Here is a 16,187-nt window from a genome sequence, read left to right as displayed (position 1 = left end):
ATCATCATTCACTAATGGTAATACAAGTGATCGATGGCTTTTAGTGAAATGTCAGAAAATGCCCTGTGACCACTCTTTTTAGTTTGCTTGAGCATTCTGGCCTTGGTTTCCTCTTCTTCTCTACTGCTGTTCCAACTTATCAGAACAAACGATACATCACTCCCAGAACCCAGATCTGCAACTTTGTATTGATCATGAAGCAAGTATTTGGCAAGAAGGCCATTTCCCTTATCAGATGTTTTTGTGGATGGAGTAATGAGGCCACTCAGAGTTATGGAGTCTGTGTTTTCATCATAATCATCCTCTATTGAGTTGGAGAAGCTGCTATCTGTGTAGATGTATTTATCCTCAGAAACCAAGAATACATGATAATATCCAGAATATAATTTACAAGGGAGTGAACATTTGGAAATGTTAAAATTGAGCGATCCGTCTGTTTGAGTCCACTTTTTAAGAATGTGTGGCGAGGCAGCCTCCGCATAGTACAAGTCACTACACATATGCCCACCGATACATCGTACAATGTTTGAAATCCTTTTTGGAGTTGTTAGTTTTTCTCGTTCAATAATGATAATTTCAGAATTCGCTGTAGGATGATGAGAATATATATTAAGACGATTATCCAACTTGTACTTACATGTGTGGATAGCAATTCCAGAATCTGTATGAAAAACATCAACAATTTGGCAATTTTCGTTAAATTCCTTACTAATTTCCATCAAATAGGTGTCTTCTGTGGCTGTTGCTCCAATCACTTCACCACATGCATAGAGTTGACAATTATTCATCACAATGGACGTTGAGAAGGTACCACAATCTAAATGAGTGACTTTGTTAATGTTAAATGGATCAACATTAAAGTTACCATTCTCAATATTCTGTATCATCGATTCTGTTAATTGTAATGGATTGAACTTTTCATTATTGAGGTATTGAAACGTATGTGTTTGTGGCTTTCCAAATAGTTGGCCAAAGTAAGAGTGACCACTTCCGAATACCAAGTTGTTATTGAGGACAATCATGGAATGGAACCAACCACATCCAATTTTGTCGATGGAATGAATCTTTTCAAATTTCTTATTGAGCTTTTCGAGTAGAAAGGTTCGTGTTTTTTCATTTACCTAGAAATCATATGTATGATCACACCTATAAATTTAACCTAATCCTTTAAATACACATACCTTCATTGTTCCTAACTTATTTTCAAGCAATGCCAATTCCATCTTCTTGGCATGTTGCAATTCTTTCTTTAATAAATCTTCAATGGGCCGAAACAAGAACTTGGGAGTTTCATGCTCTAATCCGATTTGATTGTATGTGTTCATACCACAGACGAGCACTCTGTTATTGGTGGCTGTATTTTATGTGTGATCAACAACAACAACATTTGCTTCAAACATTTTTCAGAAACTGAGTAGTCTACTTACTTGAAAACATCAAACTCGACCTCCCAACAGCAACCTTGTCAATCAACGACAATGTTTTTCGGCTCTCTTCTTCGCTCATTTCCAACAGCTGCGTCACTTCAGTAAATTCAGTTGCTCTTTTCACATCAGCAGACAATCCCTGTGTGATCCGCATCACAGAATCAAAAGTTTGAAACTTTAAATATTGACAATTCTTGAACCTACCAATTGTCCATCCGTATTGAATCCTTTCGTAAACAATCGTGTATTATGTGGTCGCAAAGTCATTTCCGAATCAACACCAATCGGTTTGTTATTCAACAACAACAATAGAAAGTTAATGGTTTTTTGATGTGTGCACACACAATTCGGAAAGCTTTTTGAAATGGTTATATGAACACCACTGCAATTCGTTTTTTTAATTATTGAGTGTGTGGAGTGAGTGATTGATAATGTTTGAATGAGAGGATGTTGAGTGCATATGCAGCACAACTCCTTAGCTTACCTAAAAAGACAAGTCCCAATGCCCTTGACATCAACGCTTGTCATTTTCAACACAACCACCACCGTGATGCATCATGTTCCAATGATCACCAATGATATCGCAATATTCTCGTTGTTATATTCAATATTCAAATTGCAATAACAAATTCTTAAATCCTGATGAAAATTTATTGATGACAAGCTGATTTTTCAAGATCATGATTGAAAGAAGATCCTTGATGAGAACTATCACCTAATATGGTTTGTTTTTCTGCCAATTTTCTATAAATTCCATCTTCCATTGCAATGAGCTCAGCATGTGTTCCCTTTTCCTTAATTTCACCTTTCACTAACACATAAATCACATCACAATTTTGAATGGTCGACAATCGATGAGCAATTGAAATGGATGTTCTTCCTTTCATTAATGTTTCCAAAGCAGCTTGAACCAAAGCTTCAGATTCAGTATCTAATGCGGACGTGGCTTCATCTAACAATAAAATCTTTGGATTTTGTAAGAGAGCTCTGGCAATGGCAACTCGTTGTTTTTGTCCTCCTGAAAGTGAAATTCCTTTTTCACCAAGTAGGGTATTGTATCCATTGGGAAGATCCATGATGAAATTGTGACAGTTGGCAGCTTTTGCAGCTTGTTCAATTTGTTCATTTGATACATTTTCATTTCCAACAGCATAGGCAATGTTTTCTCGAATAGTTGTTGCAAATAAGATGGGTTCTTGTGTCACAATTCCAACTTGACAAACCACAGTCATCAAATGTCAACAACCCCAAATAAAAGTACTTACCATTTTTGTGCAACCATTTGGGATCGATATCCTTAATATCTACACCATCAATGAAAACACTTCCTTCCTCTGGATCATAAAATCTTTCTAATAAACCAACAATGGTTGATTTTCCAGAACCAGAAGGTCCAACAAGAGCAATCGACTGACCCGTTCGAATGTCCAATGAAAAGTCTTTGAGGACAGTGACATTGGGACGAGAAGGATAAGAGAATTTCACATTCTTGAATTCTATTTTTCCGACCTCTTGTCCTAAACTCTTTCCTCCTTTAAAAGGAATGGCTGGTTGTCTTTTAATGACTAATAACAAGGTTCTTTGAGAGTTCATGGCTTTGGAAATGTCTGGCAACATGATAAATGCTTGGGCCATTGAGAAGATTCTTTTTCAAGAGTTATTGTTTTCAATATTACCATATTATTCATTTAAATTGTTATATTTTGCACTTACGCAAAGATTAATAAACCAAATACTTTGACCAAATCACCAATAACAATCACTCCATCGACAACCAAATTTCCACTTTTAAATGATCACACAACAACAATGATATTCTTGTCTTGCATAATAATACTTACGCATACCTATTAATGTATATATGAAATCATGATATTCCATGAAATTGTTCTATAGTGTAACAACAACTTACCAAAACGCAAGAGAGGTTGTACCCCACAAGATCAAATTTTCAGAACCCATACTCACTCCCTGTGTAAATGCCTTCAATAAGCCATACAAATGAAGCTTTTTAAGAATGAATGCAAATTGTACTTGTTCTCTCTCTTCACATCCCATACTTTTCACAGTTTTAAATGCAGAGACAACTTCTGTTGCTTTGGAGGCACTCTTGGCAATGATCTCTCCCGATCTCTTACTAATCATTTCAGTGAACTTTCCCATAATTCCACCAATGGCAATCATTAATGGAGCAGTGGAAATGGTCACACCTGTCATTTGAGGACTACTCACAAATGCAAGAACCAAACCAACAATAATGGTCGTCAAGTGTTGCATGACAGAGGACAATTTGTTGGTCCAAGCATCTTGAATCCTTGAAATGTCTTCACTCATGGCAACGGTCAATGCTCCAGTTTGTTTGATATCAAAGAAGGCAACTTCTTGACGAGTCAATGCGTTGAAATATTCCCTTCGTAATGAAATACCAATTCGTTCACTGGCCCAACTCAAGAAAAATTGAGCCATAAAACTCGAAACCATTCCTCCAATAGCAACACCTGTGAATTTCAATGAAATGATGGAGATGGCATTTCTCATTTCATCTTGAGTAGGCATGACTCCATTCACAGGTTGGAAGATATTAATCAAGTCACCAAATATGAATTGAAAGACCAACATGATGACACCAGTTCCCATCGAACCTAACATTCCTAACAAGATTAAAATCCAACTCCATCCAAATGATTTAAAGATGGTCCAATGGTCATGATAACGAATTTTGGGTTCTCTCGAGTCTTTGATTTGTTCTTCTTGTGTGGAAGGATCCTTCTGTTGAGACGAGGAGGGTGCAGCGGGATCAAGATTCTTCTCGACCATACGATTGTTGTTGTTGCTGTTTGAATTTTCTTCTTCTTTGGGATGGATTTCGGGCATTTTGTTTGTGATTGAAAATGGTGAAATTCGAGTGTGTGAGAGAATTTATGGGATCCATACTGTGTTCGAAATGTGCGCCTCGCCGAGGAGAAGAAAAAATTGTAATCCCGCACAACATCGATTTTTGAATGGCTTCTTTCCCAATTCATTTACTTCATTAACTTCACCAACAAATCAAAATGTGTGCTATCTGTGAATGTCCCATTCCTGAGTGTCTATAAAACTCGAGATGAAATTGTTGGGCTTGTCTCATAAATGCACGATTTGAGGCTGCTTTTTTTAACACTGTTGTAAGGTATTGAGATGGTCTTCAATTTTTTTGAACACTCCTCCATAAAAGTAGAACTTGGCAATTTTGTATCTGGACTGTAAGAGATGATACGCCTTCAATTCTGTCTTTAACATTTCCAAATCATTGGTGATATTTCTTTTCACTTCTGCCTTAATGACCTTTTGGAAATGATATTCTGCAGCAAATGAAATATGGAGAAGCATATCAAACGGAAGCATGTTGAATTTGGGGTTACGAATGGCATTGACAATGGATTGTGCACTCGATTCGATCGTGTATTCAATCATTGGAGTTCTATTGGAGCATTTTGATAATAAGGCAATTCGACATCCATTCTCTGCAAATTCATAATACAAATCCACAAGAGAAGAATTACCAAAGACAACTTGTTCATACCTTTTTGCTTCATTAAAAAGGGTTTGAACAAGAGCATTGACTTCCATGCAATTTGTGGAATCGATCAAGTGTGGATTTTTGAGATAATACTCCCAATCATGATTGGATTCAGAGAGTTGGTCAGTTTTGAAATATGTAAATACTGCTGGTATTGCAATTAGAAATCGTTCAAAGGTCATTTCGTGAAGATTCTTTTTGTCTTGAGTGTTGAATATAGTATGTTCCAAGTAATAAATTGCGGTCATGAAAATAGCTTTGTGTTTTTCATCTTGGGATGGATCGTTTTTCAGTCCCTCTTTGAAAAAGAGTAAAATGTGAAAATAAAACTTGGATGTGTCCAATCGCTCAAACCACAATTCATACAAGCACAAGTTGAGATAGGAACAAGCCACTCTCAAACTTGAGTAACTGTCAAACACTTGAGAAAGATGTTCCTTCGCTTGTTTGGCAGATTGTTCAGATTTCTCAACTTGTCCCATTTGACATTCACATGTTGCCTTGATCGAATAATAGAGAGCAGCCAATTCTTTCATTTCATTGTTAGAGAATGTTCGAGTGTCTGAATTCGGCGATGATGACTGTTTGTTAGAGCTCAACAAAAATTGTTCCAATTCTTGTCTTGAAACCATTTGATAACAAGGTTCCACAAAATATAAATCCAAAATTGCAACATCTTCCTCTTTCAGACAAGTATTATTCTGTGTTGCTTTGGGCTTTCTTTTACAATTGGTTGTGGTCGTATAATTACAGGGTGTTCCTCTTAATTGACATGCATGACATGTTGGTTTTTTTCGATCACATTTTCGATGTTGAGAACGACAAGAATCACAAGAAATTGGTGAAAAATCATTTTCAACGTTTGATGATGATGATGTGGTTTCTCCCTCCTTTTTCTCTACAGCCTGTGAATTGGACATCCATTCAACATTCATGGTTAATTCATTGTCATTGTTACAATCGTCAAAGTTTACAATTTGATTTGATTCAAAAAACAAATCATCAGGAAAGTGAAAGTCAAGGAGCATGAATGGATTCATTTTTGTTGTTGTGTTTTATGAGGAATCCTTTGCAAGAGATGAAAAATCTCATCTGCTGCCTGTAAAATGTGCTTCTCCTCGGGTTGAGGATATTTTTGCGCACCGCCAAAATTGAAAATTTTAAAACCGAGGGACGAGAGTTGTTGTTCATATGCAGAAAGTTATTCATCATTGTTACAAAAACATTGATACTTTTGGCGATGAGCAGTTGGTATTTCATCTGGCATTTCGGCCTTAATATCCGCATTGATACTCTGAAACAAGTGAATTAAATTTCAGTGTGTCATCCCAATACCATCCTGAACAAATTCACGTGTACATCATCAAATTTCCATGAGCTACGAAACTTCCTTTTTTATCCAATTCATAAACAGTATGGCATTTGGATCACACGATTGTCATCTGTTACCTTTTTTCATCCAAAACGAACCCAACAAGTGTTCAAGGTAATGACATTCTCTCTCGTTAGTGTCACATTGACCAACATCCATCATTCTTCCATTTCTAACATCAATGAGCATTGAAATACACAACAAACAAAATAGCACACATTGAGTTAGGACTGACTCGAATCCAATTGGCCATCCATCACAAACACCTTTCGACGCGAGTACTCATTGTGTCATCATCTCTGTAAATTTTACAACCAAAATTTACACCGTCTCTACAATCACCATATTTAGTCCATTTGGTGTTTAGAATTGATTGAAATATACTCATCACACTCTTTTCAAAACAAAATCCTAATTGCTCTCTAATTCTCTCTCATTCTGATTTTAAATACGAATTGCGACAATTTTTCGAAAACCATCATCATGAACGTTGACACCATCCTTGTGACTCCATTATTGTGATTTTCCAAAAAGTGCGAAAAAAAATCGAGTAAAATCGAAAACGACTTGCTCAAATTCGGTCAACCCTCATTTTTTGGACGTTTCTTCCCGAAAACGATTTTGCTTGATGTTGACGAGATTCGATGTTGATGCTATTCGTGCAAAGTCGAAAAAATCGATTATGATCGACCTGAATCGATTTCCTCAACACGATTCATTTCTCAACGTCGATGATTTTCGTCCAAAATCGAAAAAATCAATTATGATCGACCTGAATCGATTTTCTTGATCGTCAGAGTTGAAAAAATCGATCATGAAGAACCTTTAATCAAATAAACTCTGATAATTTGCTTCTATTTGATTTTTCTCCTCTTCCTCTTTTTGCCTAATCTTCTCTTTCTTTACCTCAATCAATTTTGCAACTTCATTCACCAATTTGGTCAAAGGTTTTACATACTGTTCCTCTTGTTTTGCAATATCTTCTTCTTGTTTTTTAAATCTCTCAAGTAACTCCTCCTTTTCTTTCTGAATTTTCAATAATTGATCTGCAATAACTTTTGAATTATTTTCTTCCATGTCTTTCATAGTTTTTAAAAACTTTGTCGAATTTTGCATATCCTTATCATTAGTATCACAGTCTTGTTTAGCGTTAATAAAAATTTGCTTCTTTAACTGATCCAATTTGAAAATCTGGAATTCTAAAACAGGTGATTTGAACGTAGTAACTTGTGGTGTTGACTCAGGTTTTGGATCAAGATCAAACATATCATGCAAATCCATGCCACATATATCAAGCTCAGGAGCCATTGAAGGTGTTTCCTTGGTCTTTGACTCGTCCAATTCTTTCTTAATGACCAATGATTTTTCTTGAATAGAAGCAAGAGCTTTTTTGAATACAGGAGAGACGCTTTTGTCTGTATCACCTTTTCTTGTACGCTTTTTCGCATTGTCTCTCAATTTATCTTGCGCTTCTTTATACATAACTTCCTGCAAATCGTTGCCATTATCATCAATCCAATCCAAATCATCTTTCTCATCATCCCGATCTGAATGTTCTGATTCGCTGTCACTACTGTCACCTTGAATTTGTGAAGCCAATGATTGTTTTTTGTTGGAGTGAGCAGAAATCTCTTTTTCAATCTCGTTAACAATCCATTTCTTGTTTTCTTGAATGAAAGTATCAAAAAAATCTTTCACACGTTTGTCATCTTTTGGGGCGTTGCATGTTGCTGGTAAACCATCTTTGTATTTTCTTGAACCTTTAGCAGTAGGAAATGTGAAATTTGTATTTTTTTTTGTTTCTAATTGGAGCTTCTTGAAAACTTTGCTTGCTGCTTTTGAATTTGTCATTCCATGAGAATAGAGCTCATTTGAACAAATAGGTAATGTGGTTGCGAGTATTTCGCAAAAACGATCAAACGTGTTCCACTTTGTTTTGTCTTTGCCCATTTTTTTTCAGTGAGAAAACCGTTGTTATTGTTTTTTGACGTTGACACAATCGCACAAAAAACAAGACGCCGTTGAGTTTTTTTTATTCCGAAACAAATCAACGTCGTTCAATTCAACATTTTCGATATGAGAACATTAAACAATTCAACATAATCGAGCAGAATTGATTTTCTCAACAATTTCTTATCAATTTTTGCTCGAAAAAATCGATTTCCACATGGTAAAAGCAACTCAACATCGATTCTCAAACGATGAAAGACGAGTTTTCAAACAAAAGACATGTGTCCAAATATCTCAAAAACTAAGACCATATATCCAAGGTCAAAAATTAGCCCCAGAACAAATTGAGTTCATTAAATTGGTGTGTGGAAAGTATGGAGATAAACCAAAGGTCTTGCAACAAATTTTACCTTTCGCACCTTCGACGATTTACAAATATTGCAATGAAATACAAAAAGAAAAAGCTCTCGGAAGGCCTCCACATTCAGGTAAATCAACCCACCTCTCTGTGTTAAGATTTATTGATATCATATTCAGTGAATATAATACTGTTAATTATGCAGAAGTACGTCAAATAGTTAAAGATTATCTTGATGTTTCAATTTCCGTATCTCAGCTCTCCAAAATAACGACAAAATATTTGTTCAGGACATATAAGAAATGTGAAAAAGTATCAGTATATCGAAAAAGCCCAAGAGTACAATCTCAAAGAACTGTGTACAGGCGAACTATTCGAACCTACAAAACAAGAATCATGTTTTTTATTGACGAATCGCATTTCTGTTATGACCATTTGATTAGAACAAGGGCTCACATCAAAATTGGCAACACTTGTCAAAACAGTGCGCACAGAGTGAGTGGAAAACGTTTTTCATTATTGGCATGCATTAACGAGAGAGGAGGTTTGGTTTACTGGGAACTTGTCGATACAACTAACAAAGCAATTGATGCTGATCGATTTAATATATTTCTGACAACATTGAGCAAATTGATCCCAAAAGATTGTATTTTAGTTCTTGACAACGCATCCATTCATAAGGAAAAAGAAGTTCATAGTATAATGAATGGCCAAGGTATTAGTGTGTTTTGGCAAAGCCCATACTCTCCTGACTTCAATCCCATTGAATTGCTTTTCGGATGGATGAAAACACAGTTGAAAAACTATGAACATTCGGTTGACTCTCTCGAAGAGATAATGGAGCAGGTGTTTGATCAAGTTACACCCAAGTTAATCAAATCGTTTGTTCATCATTGCAAGGAAATCTGGCATGATGAGACAAAAACTTAATAAATTTCGAGTTTGATTGAAATCGATTTTGAAGGATTTCGATGTTAAACAACATCAAGTCAAAACGACAACGCATCAATGTCGCTCATTTCGATCTCGAAAAAAATCGCGAAAAAATCGTCGATTTTTTATTCGCACTTTTTCGAAAATCACAATATCATCAACGACAATGACAACAACCACTTCTATGAACACTCTTGTCGTGAGTGCCTCCATTCAACAACAACAACAACTCATCGATGTCCTCTCGACAGCCACAACCATTGGTACTCATGTCAATGTTCAACAAGAGTCATCATCAGAACCCAACTTTACAACAACAAATCTCATGACACAAAACAGCCAAATTTTTACAAATGAGGCTCATTCTCTCTCTTCGAACCATCAAGAACGTGACAGGAGCAGTATTGAAAGAGAATCCTCTTTTGACCCACTTGCAGAACTCAAAGAATCACCAAAAGAAAACAACATCTCAACCAACAACACAACAACGTCATTGAATTGTTGTTCCGTTTGTCAAACCTTTGCAGAAGAGATATCATCATCGATTCGTAGTAGTAATAACACACCGCATGGTTTGTTCAACGTTGCAAAACCGAAACAACCAAGTATATCATTATCATCAACGAACGATCATTCTCCTCACGTCTCTAATAATACCATAAATCCTCACGACGAGAATATGGGACTCATGATGAGTAGTTATTACAATCATGTCATCATGGAATCAGCTGATCAAGAATATTTAGCTCAACAGCAAACATTCCGTTCGCACCATCATCATCATTATGACGCAGCAGACGATGAAATTCCTATTGATGCTGTTGATGTTACTTCATGCCATGGTCCAGTGCCACTTGTCAACGCATCATCACACCACACGTTAGGTGACTTGCCATTTGAAATGCTCTTCCACATTCTCACATTCCTTCCTCATCAAGATGATCTTACTCATGAATATGAAAAGTATTGGAGTTCTCGAGAGAGATGTATGAGAAAGCTTCATGCTGAATCGAAAAAGTTTTCTTCTTCTTCGGGTGTCCAATGGAGACAACGATTCGTTCGGAACTTGATTGAATCCAGTCAATCATTGTCCCAACAACAGCAACAGCAACAACAACCACAGAAGGATCATTCCACCACCACAACATCATCGCCAATCAATGTCATGGTCGACGCAAGCATTGGTGGATGTTCGGCAGCAATCACGAATTACCCTTCCGATGGCCATGGATCCAGGTGTGGATGTTGCTTCGATTCAACAACAATCTGTCTTTGACAACAAGTATGGAATCTTCTCATTGTGCTTTGTGAATAGTCACTTGTATTATTCCTTGTTCAAGAATGTACACTTTTGGCAATTAATTTGTGAATTCTATTTCAATTTACCAAAAACAGAGAATTCAGAGCCACCGGTTGATAGAAAGACATTGATTAGTATTTATGGAAAGGAGCCATTTGAGAGAGAAGATTCTCCAACTACCATGTCAAAAATTGTCAAACTAGGTGATTGGCTTCAAACCATGTTAAATATTTCCAACTCTTCAGAATTGAACATTCCAGATGCTCTTGGAACTGAATGGCAAGTGGTTTCAACGGGAGCTGTTCAAACGTCTGGAGCTAATGCTTCTCTTTTCATTAGCACCAACAATACTTGTTATCATCAAGAGCTTGCATTGTGGCAATACAGTTATCACTATTTGCATTGCATTCCTGCAAGATTTGATCAAGATTCTCGATACATGTTACCAATATTCCAAATGGTGACAAAACCATCCTCTGTTGAAGATCCAAGTGAGCTTGAAATGTCTGCTATCAGTGAATTGACTAGAAAGAGTTGCATGTATAATACTTGCATTCAGAGAAGTATTGAAACTGATAACAAAAAGTCACCTAATGACTATCGATGGAGAAATGCAACCAGTTCAAGAACATTTTCACCTAATAATTTGTATTATTTTGAATTTTATGTTGAAAAGATTGGTGGTATTAATTTGGGTGTTGGTTTAGTTCCAAATATTCACTTTACTGCTCCTGAAGGATCCAATCCGGTACCAAAAGATTTCAATCCAACTCATTTTGATAATTATATTTGGCCATCTGGAAGTTGTCACCACTGTTTTGAAATTAATAACCAACGATACTACTCTGGAGATGTGGTTGGTATGCTTGTTGATTATAGTTACTCTGAAAAGAATGTTTTGAAAATTCACTTTTGTCACAACTGGCACAAGAAGGATAAGAGAAGAGCTTTATTCAACAAATTGAAAAAGATTAGAGAGATTGAAACAAAACTTTCTGAGAACCATCACAGTTCATTCTCAGTCGAAAGTGTGGACGATGAATTGTGTGCCTTCATTCTCGATGATGAACTTAAGGAATTACAATCTAAGGCTCAAAGTAATATTACTACCAGCGCTGCTGACGATGAAGAAGACATCAATTATCCATTTAAGGAAAATCAAATGAGACTCATTTACTTTACAGATGACATGCAAACTCAATTTCCTGAATGTGTCATTGGTGAAGGTAGAAATGAATTGATTTCCTTTATGAAAGTTAATAGCAAGGACCAACACAATTCTTCTCCTTCCAAACGTAAAGATGTGAAAATTGATGTTCAATCTCAGAGACCAACACCAAGCAAGAAAGAACTCATTCTCCCTGATTTTAAATTATGTGTCACAACCTATGACAAGGACGATTCTGTTTCCTTGATTCGACCATCTCAACCCTATCCTCCATTGTATTATCACCTCCAAAGAAAAGGCAGATATGACAGACAAGATTTTATGAAATCATTGCATGAAGAACAATTTTCAGAATTTGAAAAGAAGGAACTTCGAAAACTCTTACTCGATGAGATTAATGATTATCATTCTCAATGTAAGACGACAACATCAACTGCCACAAGCACTAGTACTTCTACGAGCGCTTCGAACGATAGGAGTAACAAGTGTCTCATCATGTAAAAATTGTATTTTAAATGTATGATATTTCCCGTCCATTGATGGAAGGGAAAAACAACAACTACTAATTCCTCTCTCTCCCTCCTTGAACCAACTGAACCTATTAACTGTGATCATTGAATCATAAAATTGAATAATAATACACTAAATGAGAATATTAAAATAACGTTTGACATACCCAAAATTCTTGATGATGCGAAGCGATAAGAATTCTCACCCATCGATTCTCGAATTTCTCAAAAAATGTCTCAACGTGATGACGAAGAAGGCTACAACGAACGTGTGGTTGGAACAACGCCAAGTTCATCCGCTTCCTCCACCGTGAATCACGACCTGCAACAACAATTACCTCCCGAAGAAGAAAATAATGAAAATAATAATGATATTATATTTGAAAAGGATTCCAAAATTCGTAAAATAGAAGAGAATAGAGAAGCACAAACTCTGCCCAACAATCATGTTTCCGAGATTGCAGAAAGAGGTAAAAGCAAAGTATTGGCCATGATGAAACGTATGGGATGGGAAGGAGAAGGTTTAGGAAAGAGTAATCAAGGCTCCGCCTCTGCTTTGGATCCACAAGTAAACCTCGGAAGAGGAGGACTTGGTTTGAAATCTTCCATGAATCACTTTTCTGAAACAGCATATGGTAATGATCATGCAGATAGTAATTATCAATTACCTTCGAATTTTGTCATACAAAGACATGCTAGCGATGATAGAGAATATTCACATAAGGAAAATGTCATATGGCTGTCATGTAAGCAAGAGAATAGACATCAATATGTTGGAACAGGTGGTTTGAAACAATCTTATGAATCATCAACAAACATTGATGAGAACACTGATGATTTTGATCCAATTTATCACATTGTTAAACCAGTTTCTAAAACATTAGATCCATCATGCATCGAACCAAGTACTGTAAATGAAGGTCAAAACACATTCACAGATCCAGAAATTATGAAATCAATATTTAAAACGAAGGCAGAATTTGACGGCCTACCAGAACGGTTTTTCATTGATGCTCGATTCAGGTCAAACCCTTATGAAAAAATTGGAAAATCCATATTTCAAAACAGAGCTGCTGTCAAGCTAGCAAATATTGACATGATCACAAACCTTACCAGTGTCGATGCTTTGCCTCGTCTTCCAGAAGAGAACAATATTTTATATTTTGCAGATATTTGTGCTGGTCCGGGTGGATTTACTGAATACTTATATTACAGATACAAAACTACAAACGCTAAAGGATGGGGTTTCACATTAAAGAATGAAAAAGATGATTGGAAATTAGAGAAATTTAACAGAGAGTCTCCACATGACAATTTTGAATTGAACTATGGTGCTGACGGAACAGGTGACATTACAATCAATGAAAATATGCTTGCATTACGTGATGCCATCAATAGAGGAACTAATAACAGAGGAGTTGCGTTGGTGACTGGAGATGGTGGTTTTTGTGTGGACGGTGTCGAAAATTCTCAAGAATATCTCACACAACAGCTCGTATTATGTCAATATCTGACAGCGTTAATGGTATTGCGGAAAGGTGGAAGTTTTGTTTGTAAATTGTTTGACTTGAATACTTGGTTCTCTGCCTCTCTCATGTATATTTTATACCAACACTTTGAACAAATTTCTATTATCAAACCATTCTCCTCAAGACCAGCAAACTCTGAACGTTATGTTGTGTGCAAAGGGCTTTTACAACGTAGTCCACCAATAATAGACTTTTTGTTGCAAGTCAACACAAAAATTGCCTCAAAAAAGGCAATCAAATCGTTGGTGCCATGTTCCATCATGGAAAATGATAAGGACTTTGCAGATTATTTGACAACATCCAACAACACTTTTGCTAATGATCAAGAGTACAACTTGAAACGGCTAAAGATGGCTGTTGAAGACAGATATATTGAAATTAAGGAATTACAATTTAAACTCAAGGAGTTGTGTTTAAAAGAATGGAATTTACCCAATCCTCAATATGATAAACGACAAGGAAACAATAGTCATTACAACAACAATAGGAGGCGATATGACGATCGAGGAGATCACAAGAGAAAGTATGAAAATTACAGAAATGACAGCCATTACAACAATTATAACAGAAACCGACACTACAATGACAATAACAGGTCAAATAATGGGCGTGACAGCTCTTCAGACAGTTACTATGGCAATCGTAACAGGAATTACAATAATTATGGAAAACGACGATAATGAAATTAAATTCTCAAAATAATAAATTATTTTTCAAAATAATTATTGATATAAATAAATTAGTACTGTACTAACTGTCATTTCACGATGAAATCATACAATGTTCATTTTGAAATTCTGTCTGATTTCATGGTGAAATAACAGTATTAACAAAAAAAATGTCCAATTCTGTATTCATGATCGATGTTCACACTCACATGTATGATGAAAAGTTCCTATTACCTACCATCAGCTTCGATGATTCAAATAATAGAGACAAAGATTACTCGGAATTGGATCGAGTCATTGAAAACGCAACAAATCAAAATATTCAACGAATAATTGTGGTTAGTGAAGAGGGTAAGTGTTATTGACTCCTCTTCTTAGCGATCAACATCCTTCCTTCAGAGAACACGGCACATCAAGTGCTAGAGCTCTGTAAAAGATATCCGAACGTGATTAGAGGAGGAATAGGCTTACATCCGTGTTGTGTTTCCAGTGAAGAGCAAATTTATAGAATTCGTGATTTAATATTAAAACATCTGGATGAACTTTGTTGCATTGGAGAGGGTGGGTAGAATCATATCTTGTAATGATATTATCTGAAAACTCAATTTTTTAATTATTTCCAACAAAAATCCATTATTCAATAATTGAAAGTTGGACTTGATTTCACTCCTGGAGTATTGAACGGTATATTAGAAAGAAATCCTCATTTACAAAGTATTGAACAAGTCAAACAATTACAACGCAAAGCGCTTGAGGTTTTCATTGAATTGAGTAAGGAGACTGGTCTTGCCTTAAATGTACATTCTCGTAGTGCTGGAAGGCCAACCATACAATTACTACATGAAAAAGGAGCCAGCAAAGTGCTCATGCATTGCTTTGACGGTAGTGCTAAAGTTATAAAAGAAGGGCTGACTTTTGGATATTATTTTAGTGTTCCAGCAAATGTCATTCGATCCAAACAAATACAACAGTTAGTAGAGATTGTTCCAATCGATAGAATTTTATTAGAAACGTAAGTGGTGTCCTCTGAGAATTCTCATTTAACTCTACGTATAGAGATTCGCCGGCTCTCGTTCCCAATCTTCCTGAACAGAAAGATTTTGCAACCAAGGAAGAGTTCGATCAAGCAATTAAGAAGGCAAGAAATGATCCGTCGAATATTCCGCTATCTGCGCAAATGATTGCACAAATCAAAAAATTAACTTTGCCTGAAGTCATTTTTCAAACATTCGAAAGCACAAAACGACTTTTCCCTAGAGCGGTTAAGTGACTCGAAAAAGATTAAATAAAATCGGTTCTCATAAAACTTTTAAAAATCCTTCTTGAATGCCATTTAAAATTTCCTCTTCTGAGTCTGAATCCTCCTCATGTGTTGATTTTGTTCCATTGTGTTATTATTGATGTTGTGGAGTGT

At 36.0% G+C, this 16,187-nt stretch overlaps 8 protein-coding genes across 8 annotated transcripts; 4 read left to right on the top strand and 4 right to left on the bottom strand.

The window, feature by feature from the left end:
• Window positions 1-11: 11 nt before the first annotated feature.
• On the bottom strand, window positions 12-1,694 carry C9374_007409 (uncharacterized protein; the record flags this gene model as incomplete). The annotated part of the gene is made up of 5 exons (XM_044697371.1): window positions 12-586; window positions 638-1,121; window positions 1,182-1,354; window positions 1,428-1,566; window positions 1,632-1,694. 5 exons carry the CDS (start codon window positions 1,692-1,694, stop codon window positions 12-14), a joined length of 1,434 nt encoding a protein of 477 aa, XP_044546532.1.
• Window positions 1,695-2,077: 383 nt separating this feature from the next.
• C9374_007408 (uncharacterized protein) lies at window positions 2,078-4,301 on the bottom strand (the record flags this gene model as incomplete). The annotated part of the gene is made up of 5 exons (XM_044697370.1): window positions 2,078-2,640; window positions 2,693-3,072; window positions 3,141-3,212; window positions 3,269-3,274; window positions 3,340-4,301. The coding sequence occupies 5 exons, from the start codon at window positions 4,299-4,301 to the stop codon at window positions 2,078-2,080; spliced, it is 1,983 nt and encodes a 660-aa protein (XP_044546531.1).
• A 279-nt stretch (window positions 4,302-4,580) lies between these two features.
• On the bottom strand, window positions 4,581-6,026 carry C9374_007407 (uncharacterized protein; the record flags this gene model as incomplete). Its single annotated transcript, XM_044697369.1, has 1 exon — window positions 4,581-6,026. One exon carries the CDS (start codon window positions 6,024-6,026, stop codon window positions 4,581-4,583), a length of 1,446 nt encoding a protein of 481 aa, XP_044546530.1.
• A 1,157-nt stretch (window positions 6,027-7,183) lies between these two features.
• On the bottom strand, window positions 7,184-8,308 carry C9374_007406 (uncharacterized protein; the record flags this gene model as incomplete). Its single annotated transcript, XM_044697368.1, has 1 exon — window positions 7,184-8,308. One exon carries the CDS (start codon window positions 8,306-8,308, stop codon window positions 7,184-7,186), a length of 1,125 nt encoding a protein of 374 aa, XP_044546529.1.
• Window positions 8,309-8,525: 217 nt separating this feature from the next.
• C9374_007405 (uncharacterized protein) lies at window positions 8,526-9,596 on the top strand (the record flags this gene model as incomplete). Its single annotated transcript, XM_044697367.1, has 1 exon — window positions 8,526-9,596. One exon carries the CDS (start codon window positions 8,526-8,528, stop codon window positions 9,594-9,596), a length of 1,071 nt encoding a protein of 356 aa, XP_044546528.1.
• A 169-nt stretch (window positions 9,597-9,765) lies between these two features.
• Window positions 9,766-12,568, top strand: C9374_007404 (uncharacterized protein; the record flags this gene model as incomplete). The annotated part of the gene is made up of 2 exons (XM_044697366.1): window positions 9,766-10,835; window positions 10,915-12,568. 2 exons carry the CDS (start codon window positions 9,766-9,768, stop codon window positions 12,566-12,568), a joined length of 2,724 nt encoding a protein of 907 aa, XP_044546527.1.
• Window positions 12,569-12,808: 240 nt separating this feature from the next.
• On the top strand, window positions 12,809-14,785 carry C9374_007403 (uncharacterized protein; the record flags this gene model as incomplete). The annotated part of the gene is made up of 1 exon (XM_044697365.1): window positions 12,809-14,785. The coding sequence occupies one exon, from the start codon at window positions 12,809-12,811 to the stop codon at window positions 14,783-14,785; it is 1,977 nt and encodes a 658-aa protein (XP_044546526.1).
• Window positions 14,786-14,943: 158 nt separating this feature from the next.
• On the top strand, window positions 14,944-16,043 carry C9374_007402 (uncharacterized protein; the record flags this gene model as incomplete). Its single annotated transcript, XM_044697364.1, has 4 exons — window positions 14,944-15,124; window positions 15,173-15,334; window positions 15,425-15,785; window positions 15,830-16,043. 4 exons carry the CDS (start codon window positions 14,944-14,946, stop codon window positions 16,041-16,043), a joined length of 918 nt encoding a protein of 305 aa, XP_044546525.1.
• Window positions 16,044-16,187: the final 144 nt, after the last annotated feature.

Source organism: Naegleria lovaniensis (genome assembly GCF_003324165.1).
Source record: "Naegleria lovaniensis strain ATCC 30569 chromosome Unknown tig029, whole genome shotgun sequence".
Lineage (NCBI taxonomy): Eukaryota > Heterolobosea > Eutetramitea > Acrasida > Naegleriidae > Naegleria > Naegleria lovaniensis.
The sequence above is the reverse complement of the archived record's forward strand: the minus strand, read 5'-3'. Positions and strand labels throughout refer to the sequence as shown.